This window comes from Papaver somniferum, chromosome 8 (assembly GCF_003573695.1).
Source record: "Papaver somniferum cultivar HN1 chromosome 8, ASM357369v1, whole genome shotgun sequence".
NCBI lineage: Eukaryota > Viridiplantae > Streptophyta > Magnoliopsida > Ranunculales > Papaveraceae > Papaver > Papaver somniferum.
In genome coordinates, this window is record NC_039365.1 from 101,115,286 (window position 1) to 101,125,924 (window position 10,639).

Genomic DNA, 10,639 nt, shown 5'->3' on the forward strand with positions numbered 1-10,639 from the left:
TAACTTCAGTTGGAGGTTTACTGTTGGCTCTGAATCATTTTGATGGGTCCATGCGGATTCGACTATTTTCCTGAGCTACCGGTGAGATAGCCACATATGTTCAAACTTGTAATATTTCTGTCCGTGCAAATTCATAATTTTTGTTTGTAAGAGTATGGGCGCGTGATCAAGAGCAATCTGGGGAGATGTGTGACTGCTGCATGAGGATTAGTTGTATTCCATTGTGGCATTGCAATTGCTCTATCCAATCTTTCCAAAATGTTGCTGGTTGTTTGACCAAGTGAAAGGATCTCCTCGGAATCCTAGGCCGATGAAGCCAATTTGATCCATCATTGTGAGGAATCGTTGTGTTTGACTATATGTGACCATCCTGCCGCCTTTTTTTTTTACGATTGATTTATAATCTCATTGAAGTCAGCAATTAGCACTCAGGAAGCTGAACTAATGATGTTGGGAAAGATGGATGGAAAATATTGCCGCAAATCGATTCTCGCGTCTGTGTGTGGAGGGCCGTAAATTCCTATGCATAGCCATGCATGGTTTCCCTTGACTAGAGGGAATTACTAGAGCATGTATGTAACTTTGGCATTGGATTGGAATTCGAATATGCATGTTGTTTCTACACATAAGAAAGAGTCCTCCTCGTCTACCAATTTTGGGTACTGTAGATAGGTTTTGGTATTGAAGGGTTTGGGCCAATCCCGACATATGTCTTTCATTTGCAAGATTTTCAGAAAGGAATATGATACCAGGTTTGTGTGAGGAGATAAGTCCTTTCAAATGTTGAATTGTGGTCGGATTATTTATTTCTTGACAGTTCCACAATAAAATATTCATTTTTGGCCTGTTATTATGGGGTTGAACCCGGGTATGAGTGGGAATGAAGCTGTGTATATAGAAAGTAGGGGTGTGTAACGGACGGACGGTTGCGGATTAGGGGTCACCCGTAACCGAACCGTCAAAGTTGCGGATTTGCAAAATTGAACCGTGACCGGCCCAATCACCCGCGGATTTAACCTTTGCGGATCCGCGGATTGTACGGGCCGGTTGCGGATTAACCGCAGATTTGACCTAGTTTTGATTGTACTTGTTGGGCCTAAATTCAGTTAGTGTCTTAACTTAGTTTTGATTGTATTCAATAAGTTAACTTAGTTTTGATTCTACTTGTTGGGCCTAAATTCAGTTAGTGTTTTAAGGACTTTACTTCTTTCTCTTTGGGCCTAAATTCATTTAGTTAACTAAGTGATCAAAGAACTTCACTTCTTTCTCTTTGGGCCTAGGTTCATACTCAGGTAAGAAAACTTTGCTTCTTTCTACGGTTGCGGTAATCCGCGGTTTTCAAATGACAACCGCAACCGCATCCGCACCGCATGCGGATTTGAGAATCCCACCCGTGTCCGTCCCATACGTCTTGCGGTTTGGGTGAAATCCACAATTTTGCGGACGGATACGGGTTAAATCCGTGGTTCCGGTTTTTATGCTCACCCCTAATAGAAAGGTTATTCGATTCAGAAAAACAGTTTGAGCTTTGGGTTAAAAAGACTAGGATAATGAATGGATATTATGGAATTGAAGTGGGTTTTATTGGGCTTATTATATAGCTTTGATGGGGAAGAGTGGTGGTGAAATGTTGGTTTGGCTTTTGGTGTGAATTAATTTGGTTTTGATTTGATCATATTTTGTGAATTATCTGTTCTAAGAAGCGAGTCTGAAAAATAGGTGGAATACACTTATTGTTTGACGCATCTGTAAGAAGAAATTGCAAGATGAGAAAAGTTAAAAAAAGCAGTCAGAACTATAGCAAAACTATCAAGGGGAAAATAGTGACTTGTGCTTTCACTCCAACACTATAGCTAGAGAAATGACACTGAAAAAAGGCACTCTATAAATAGATTAGTTAATGTTCAGACTATGGCAAGGAGAACTAATATCAAACCAAAAATACTCTGTTTGACAGAGAGTCGTAAACACAACAGATTTATCTTGCTTAAACACACCCAAAAGCACCCTGTATCACCAGAGAGGACTCGACTTATTTTTACAGGCTTAAAAATGACCAACCTTGATAACAAAAGCATTCTATAAGAACAGAGAGGTTATAAACATACAAACCTACAAATCCTAAGTAATCTAGTAACTACTATAAGCAACCTGAAGAGTGACTAAAATCTGAAGAAAAAAAATGCAACTGATATGAGCTGTAAGGTGAGACTGTAATAAAAAAAAGTCAGTTGCTAGGAGAAACGCAAAAGAATGTAACTTAGCCGCACTAAAACAGAAAAGGATAATAATAATCCTAAGTAATCTAATATGTACATACAATATTAAATATTAGTTAACTATTTTGTTAATTAGTTGGTGTTAAACGAAACAATTACAATATAATGCTACAGTCCAACCTCAATAAATAAATACTAGTTAACCATTTTGTTAATTAGTTGGTGTTAAACGAAACAATTGAATATGATGCTACAGTCCAACCTCAATAAATGAATATTTGACAAATGAATAATCTCACCAAATGAATAATCTCGCTTAATATATTAATGAATAAAAATAGTTGAATCGTTAAAGTGATAGTGATAAATGAATAACCTAGCTTAATGTATTAATGAATAAAAATAATTGAATCCTTAAAGTTCCTGTGGAAATATAAACGAATAATCACTAAATTATAAATAAAATATATAAATAAGAATAAATCAAAATACATAATCAATAAATTTGACGTTAAAAATATATGTAAAAATAAACTCAAAAGTTCATCTATGGTTGAGTTTCTTTTTCTTCCACCCAAACCAAAATGCACCGCATCCTTAATCTTATGCAATGCTTGCACAATTTGTGGTATATTTTGCTTATGTTGTAGCAAGTAATTTCTTAAAGTAATCGTCGCTTGAGAGGCATATTTAGATGACACATTTGATACGGCGATCATTCTACAGATCCAATAGTTTATTCGTCTGTTGGAGATTCCATAACTTTATCATTCTCATTAGGATAGTTTAAAAGACGTTCGATGTCAACCACATTTCTATAACGTAAATTAGAAATGACACCAGTCAATCCTTGGATATCTTCTACCATTTTCTGGTTCAGGAATATCAATGTCTTTATACTGAATCTTACAAAGACGGAAACAAATTGCAATTGTTTTTACCATCACATCAAATCTCCAAGTCGTAGTAGCGAAAATTAATAACATCCAAAATGTTAACATTTTCAAGATTCGATGTGTCAACTTCAAGGATTTGCAAGATGCTAGAATAAAACGACGCTGATAGTGAATTTTGAATACTCGAATAATCCCAGCATCACATGGTTGAATTTTAGATGTTGTGTCAGAGAGAAAGAATTTTGACCAATACCCTTTAGATACATTTGTACATACTCTCTTATACAGTTCTTCTTAAAAATGTTGTCAAAATAAATAAATATTCCTTTATGGATAAATGAACGAAGATAAATAAGAGTCTGTTTGGGAACTTGGAAACGGGATAACAAATCCTAGAATAGTTTATCTTAATTAAATTTATGATAACCTTGTTAATGTTTAGTTTTAATGGTGTTTGTTTAAAATTCTATCATATCTTGTACTAGGTAGGGGTGTAAATTTTGCCCGGAAGCCCGAGGCCCAGTACCGTCCGCCCTGTCCCATGACAGCCCATGGGTGACCGTGGCCCTTTACGGGCTGGCCCGACCTAGCCCATTTAAATAAGAGGGCGGGCACAGGTCACAGTTCAAATTTTCTTGCCCGGCCCAATACCCTCCCTATTATCCCGTCAATGCTACCCGCCAGTGTTATCCATTTATCTAGCCTAAGTGAGTGTTCCAATTTTGTTTTATCCTAGAATATACTTGGTACATATACTTAATACAGTCAACCCTCATAGTTTTCATATGTATTTCTTAACTTTTATTCTATAGAGTCTAATTTTGTTAACCATATAGAGAAAATATTGAGCAAAATCTAAGACACTTTCCTTTTCTGATGATTCAATTCAGGAAAAATTATAGGAAGTTTGGTTTATCTTATTCCCATCTCAATTCTCGTATTTGATTATTAATTTTAAGTAAAACTTGTGTATTATTACTACTTTCTTTTTATTTTTAACAATATATATGTATAATATATATTTGTTTGTAATATTCAAGGCCCTCCCGGCCCTACCAGCCCGAGCCCAAATTACAAAACAGGCTTGGGTAGGCCATGGGTACTTACTGTAGATAAATAACCCTGCCCCCGGCCCTTTTAATTTCATGGATAAGAGATGTTCCGGCCCGCCCTATACCGTCCCATTTAATAAATAGGCCGGGCTTCCCGACCCGGCCCAATTTACACCCCTAGTACTAGGTTAATTTGTGTTTGTTTGATTCCAGAAATAAGTGGATATAAATAATTATTTCTTAGACAACTACTTATATTAAAGGAAAATAACAGTCTAACCCAGATGATGATACATGTATCCCAGGTATTTGGAAGAATACCATAACCTCACTTTTTTAGCTTCCTAAGATCAAGGAGGGTTTAGTAATCCTTATCCAAGACTGGAATTGCTGTGGACAAACACATTTTAACCGTTTTTTACTGGATAACTCAACCTAGGATGGGATATCCAGGGTACCAAACACGACCTAAGTAGCCGCGCTTAAACGAATAAAATGAAACTCTGATGACCTGAACCAGTTTGTTCAGCGCATCTAGTTGTAGTGTTTAACAGAAATCCGTTAAACGGACGGTGACAAGTGTTACTAACAGCATATGAAGATCTTGACACGTAATTGATCTCCTAGGAAGTTTAAAGATCCAACGGAGAAAATGGTACACCGAGCGTCTGCCTATTAAACCCCGTTTTTGGATTTGGGGCCACGCGCATTGGGCATACATTATCAATCAAAAGGGTCCTCTCCTTTCTTCTCATTCTCATAACAAACAAACGAACAACCAAATTCGCTCTCTGAACAAATTTTTTTTTTTCTTTCGAATAAAATCTTGTTTCAACTATTAGGGTTCAAAAATTAAAATGGTGAGGTTGGTCGATTATGAAACTAGCAGTGAAGAAGACGATGATCTGATGATATACGATCACAGCAAAAAGAAACGACCAAGGAGTCCTTCTCCTGATTCTGTAATAGAATTAGGTCTCCCAGGACCAAAAAGGTGAATTTCCATTTTTTTTCCATTAAGATTCTTTGCCTAATAATCAATGTGTATCTTCTTCTGATTCTTTTTGCTCGTATTCATTAAAATTTTCCCGTAGAATGATTAATCGCCATGGAAATTTTGGTGAGGAGGTGCGTTTTCAAGATGGCGGTGATTTTTCCCTAGAAAGGTAATTCTGCTCCTTAACTTCTGATTTTTACTTTAAACTTGTAATTGATTATATTTATGGTCATAATGGGTTGTAATTAGAGTTGGGTTTCCCTTGGAATCAGTGGTGGAGTGAAGGATGTTGGTGGTTTGGAGGGTGGTGCTGTTGATCTTGTTTATGATCCCATAAAAAAAAACTTCAGAAAGAGACCAAGTGTCTCTCCAGTTCAAACAAGGTAATTTCCCCTTCTTGCTAAGTTTCAAGAATTGGAATTTAGGGAAAGTGAAATATATCATGGAAATTTCTGTGAGGAGGTGTGTTTTCAAGGTGGTGGTGATTTTGCCCTAGAAAAGTAATTCTGCTCCTTAACTTCTGATTTTTACTTTAAACTTTAATTGATTATATTTGCGGTCATAATGGGTTGTAATTAGAGTTGGGTTTCCCTCGGAATCAGTGGTGGAGTGAAGGATGTTGGTGGTTTGGAGGGTGGTGCTGTTGATCTTGTTTACGATCCCATCAAAAAAACCTTCAGAAAGAGACCAAGTGTCTCTCCAGTTAAAACAAGGTAATTTCCCCTTCCATTTCATATTCTTGCTAAGTTTCAAGAATTGGAATTTAGGGAAAGTGAAATATATCATGTGTTAAAAGATGAAGAGTTTAAGATGGGTATCTTTCTATGAAATATGTTTTGAATGATATTGATGCAGGGGCATATTCTGAATCATTAGTGTTTCGCGTTTAATCATTAGTGAATCACTAGTGTTTCGCGTTTAAGCATTGCATCAAATATCTTGTTTAGTTACAGCTCTAATTGGGCTTGTGTATACTTTGTTTGTTTCATGGATTGCTGATAATTTCTGAATCATTGTGATCAATATTCAACCCCTAGTATACTCTTTTTTTCTTTTTTTTTTTTTTTTTTTGAATTTCTAGTTTGGTAGAGTATCAAAACATTGGAACAGAATCAGGGGCTTTTGTGATCAATTGGTTTGATCATTTGAGTTCACTTGCATGTTGTGATCAATTGGTTTGATCATTTGAGTTCACTTGCAAATTCCATAACTGATTACCCACCATTACCATCTGCTATCTAGGGGCTTTAGCATTACATCAAATAATGAATATGGTGGTGCTCGTGATGAAGAGGGTGGTGCTGGTGATGAACACGGTGGTGATGCGAAAGATATAAGGTGTTGTATTGTTTTGAAACTTTTTATTTAATAAGAAACCCTGCCTTTCTTGCAGTAGTAAACTTAACTTGTCTCATATTACATCAGGCTACTTATAAACCCTGCAACATTTTGGATTCTTTTTTTTTTGCCTTCGTTTTTGATTCAGTTGTAAATTGACGTAATACAATGAATGTGCCAAGTTGGATAGCAACTAAATGGAAATATTGGGTTTCCATGGTAGTATCGGTGGACTCATAGTTTAAAAATGGAACTTACAACTTTGATGTAGTTATGTCCTAGACATTAGCTTAGAAAACAGAACTTATAGCTGTATCGATATTTGTATCTGAAAAAGAATAGAAATAGACATATTAGCATAATTGACACTATCTGAATTTTGTTATTGTTCAATAAAAGTTATTTCCTTTCTTTTTACATCAGGCTCCTTGTGAATAGAGTCATACCGTCTGGATTTCATTTTTTTCCTTCGGATGCGGAATTGGTTCAATTTCTGACAGTGAAGATAGAGGACCCCAGTTTCCAGTTCCTGTGTATCCCAGACATTGAAGTGTATAAGCTTCATCCCGAAGAAATCTGCCAGGGATCCATAAAGATCTGTTTCACTAAAGTTGAGAGGCAGGGGGTAGAGATAAGAAGAGGGTTGCCAGGAATGCAGGAGAATTTGGCTATTGGATATTGAATGAGACTACCACTGATGTTATCAGAAAGGGAGTAACGGTGGGAATCAAGAGAGCATTAACCTTTGTATTAGCAAAGATAAGAAGAACAAGAATTCGTCAGGATATCAGATGAAGGAAGTAAGCAAGCTCGATGAGTCAACCGATTGGGTTTCCTGTACCATATATCACAAAGACCACCACAATGAAGATGCTGATGGGGATGATATTTTGGTGTTTGATCCTGCCCATCTGCTCTGAGGTTTTCAAGGTACGTCTCTTACTTTTGATGTTATTGCATATAGTCTCAAATTAGCTTTTAAATTGTAATTTTCGTTTTTTTTTTTTTTTTTTTTTTTTTGTATTAGGTATTCAATGTCAATTCACCAACTACTGGGGAGTGTACAGTACTGTTGCTTGAGGTATGTATAAATGATACGCTTGAATATTTATGTGGTTATGGTGTTTCAGGGATGTTTCTATGTCCTTTAAGATATGATGGTGAATGTCTAGGTTTATTTAGTGTTCTGTAGTTTTGATGGAAATGATCAAGCTTGAAACATCATGTGCTTTGTGCATCTTCGTTGGATCCTATGTTGTTGTGCGATAGATTGAAAGTAAGAAAGAGTCTGAATTGGATCAGACATTGACTTAAGTGCCCTAATAACCTCATCAGAACACAACCCACTACTTCTTTGGTGCATCTCCGATGAAATTTTCACTACAAACCCGCAAATGCCCCCTACTTGTTTTCTTCTACATTTCTTTCTTCTTCCAGTTTCTTCCACTACTACGTATCTCCTAAATCCTTCAAATTCTCAATTTTTCTTCTTTTCATAAACCTATGACTGCGACATAATACTCGTTTATTTGTGTTATATTGCAGATTTAAAGATAGAAAAGCAAAAAATTGACCAAATTCCTGATGACCCCATAGAAGAATTTGAAGATTAATTCCTGCAGTTTGAGCCAAATTCCTGATTGCTTAGTAGATTGTAACTAGAATGTCATTGTTAAATGTTGTTTGACACACAACAACGAATATCTTGAATGGTTCTTACTGATGAATTTGATACATTTTGATTGGTCTTTTTCATGCTGTCATTTACTTTCATTTTAACGCGTTTTATTTTCTAGTTTTTCTTTAAGCTTATGTTGATGGTGGTGTGTGGAAAGTGATTGGTTTATTGGAATTTATGGTTGCAAGAGCTAAGTCATGATCCCTACTAGGTACAACTTCGGCTTGAACGCGAATCGTAGATTCAGTTCTGTAAGACTTTGGTTGTTTAGAGTGCAGGTTGACATTTTATTCCAATTGGATTTGGGTGGTTGTTCTGGCGGGGAATGAAAAAGCATGTTCATCGCATTTCTTCTATTATTTTAGCAATAAAGTTGAACTCACATCAGTGTGGGAGGATGCTCTTGCATCAAAATTAGTTCCTGCGTTGAGGATTCAACTTGCAGGTCTCTTTGCCCTGTTTTTTTGTTATTTCTAAGGATTGGGAAATGCCCTGTGACTGACTGGGGATCCACTTACGATGGACGATGTTATTCTAATAAGGTATATGGATTCTGTTTTACTTACTCATTCTCAGTTGTTGGCTACACCTCTCTTGAATCTATTATCTTGTTGATTGCCATTATCTGAATATGTAGATATCTCACTGTATCTAAGTTTGATTACTGACCCTAGTGATACTTATAGATATAATTTTGGGTATACTTAGGCTTATGTCTTGTGGTCGTTAGTTTTCCGTTCGGAGGGTGTGTAAAGTTATGATATAATTCATGATTCCACAAATTCAGTTAATAGGAGTTTTTGTGAATTCGAGCGTTTTGTTTGTTGTTGTTTTTCATCAGTCAATGCATGCTCAAGTTAAGGTTATAGAGACTACCTTGTTGCAGTTTAGATAGAAATAGAACCTTTTTTTTTCCCGATACTTATTTTCTGAGATATGAGATAGTTGTTGGAAGGGTGATTCTGTCTCGCTCCAGAAGGATGATTCGAGAAAGTTACAGATTTCATGTTAACTCGGTCGGGCTTTTACTTGGAACCAAAATGTTTGGGCTGCTGCAAAACAGGGATGCTTCGGAAAGCTAATGGTAGGAGATAGATGAAAGGGTTAATTGGTTCTTCAGATTCTTTGACGCAGTAATTGATATATTGCAGCTTCAGGGGTCGTTCCTATTCTTGATTTGTTACTGCTCCTAAAAATTCCGAACCTTAAGAATTGCTACTTACAGTATTTTGCGTGTGCTGATAAATTGTTTGTTTTCTTTGTAGTCCCAGTCAAACAGTTAACTCGTGGAGACCAGTCTGACTGTTGCAACCGAGGAAGTGTGAATTGGTGATTTGGGGGATCTTAGAGGTACTCGCATATTCTTGTTCATCCTTCCGTATTGCTGGAAGACTGGAGGGCTCTGCAATGTAGGAGGCGAAAGAAGATTGTGGTTATGAACTGCGGTATTAATTTAACTTGCCTCGACTTTTTGAATTCTCATGTAGTTTTGAGCTTCTGACCTGTCTAATCATCCCCTGTATTGGCTAGGAGTATGTCATTGAAACTGGAGGGATTGACACAAATGCTATTGTCTTATTTCACTGTTTTTTGCTGTTGCAGAGTTGCATATTTCAAAGTCGAAATGGAAATATGTTTCCTGATTTATCCTATCGGGCGCAGGTGCTCTTGTTTTGTTCTGCAGAAGAGTAGGAATTGTTGTTGAGGCATGCACACCTTAGAGGGTTTCTTCCATAAGCAGCAGAAGTACTTGTTTTGAAGTAAAAATGGTACAAAAGTTGTTCTGTATGCTAGTAAACAGCTGAGACTAATTTCAAAAAAAGAATAGTAAAGCTTGAAATTTTGTTAGGTTCTTAATTCAATTCATTGATGTAACCACTCTCTGGTTCTGAATTTTGAAATTTCAAGTACTAACTGGATGACCGCTACCACGGTAGGACGACCGACCTAAAAAGTTAACGCAAAACTAAATTTTATACTCACAATTTAGTTCAGCCATAATGGCATGGAGTCGACTTTACACACAATGGCAAGGAGTTGACCTGTAAATTTGTAAAGTGAAATTGTAAAGAGCTTTTACTGAGGCTGGGAACCATATACAGAAATGAGCTTTTACTGAGGCTGGGAACCATATATAGGGTCCAGTCCACCATATACAGAAAGAGCTTTTACCGAGGCTGGGAACCAATAGGGTCCTCGATCGCCTCGCTCGGCCCATTTAAGAATGACAAAAAGAAAGAATTCTACTGTCCTTAAGTTCTGAACCCTGATTTTGGGCATACCTAAATCTTTCTAGGCATACAAAACAATAGTCCCATCTTGGGTGATCTTTTAAGGGGTACCCTATGGATAGTTCAATTACCTATATACCCTTAATACAAAAATCTAAAATCAGTTTTACAAAAAATCAAAATCAGTTTCCTTTAACATCTCTTCTTCTTCCTCCTCCTCTAGCCGAA

At 36.6% G+C, this 10,639-nt stretch overlaps 1 protein-coding gene across 5 annotated transcripts; it reads left to right on the forward strand.

The window, feature by feature from the left end:
- Positions 1 to 4,901: 4,901 nt before the first annotated feature.
- LOC113302309 lies at positions 4,902 to 10,081 on the forward strand. 5 transcript variants are annotated; one of them, XM_026551215.1, is made up of 11 exons: positions 4,902 to 5,161; positions 5,262 to 5,333; positions 5,437 to 5,547; positions 5,767 to 5,877; positions 6,407 to 6,502; positions 6,926 to 7,432; positions 7,530 to 7,583; positions 8,048 to 8,722; positions 9,126 to 9,264; positions 9,446 to 9,625; positions 9,783 to 10,081. In XM_026551215.1, exons 1-6 carry the CDS (start codon positions 5,025 to 5,027, stop codon positions 7,182 to 7,184), a joined length of 786 nt encoding a protein of 261 aa, XP_026407000.1. In that variant the 5' UTR covers positions 4,902 to 5,024; the 3' UTR covers positions 7,185 to 7,432; positions 7,530 to 7,583; positions 8,048 to 8,722; positions 9,126 to 9,264; positions 9,446 to 9,625; positions 9,783 to 10,081. The 5 variants fall into 5 exon arrangements, with proteins under 5 accessions (XP_026407000.1, XP_026407003.1, XP_026407004.1 ...); XM_026551218.1 differs by having other exon boundaries at positions 8,452 to 8,722; XM_026551219.1 differs by having other exon boundaries at positions 8,459 to 8,722.
- Positions 10,082 to 10,639: the final 558 nt, after the last annotated feature.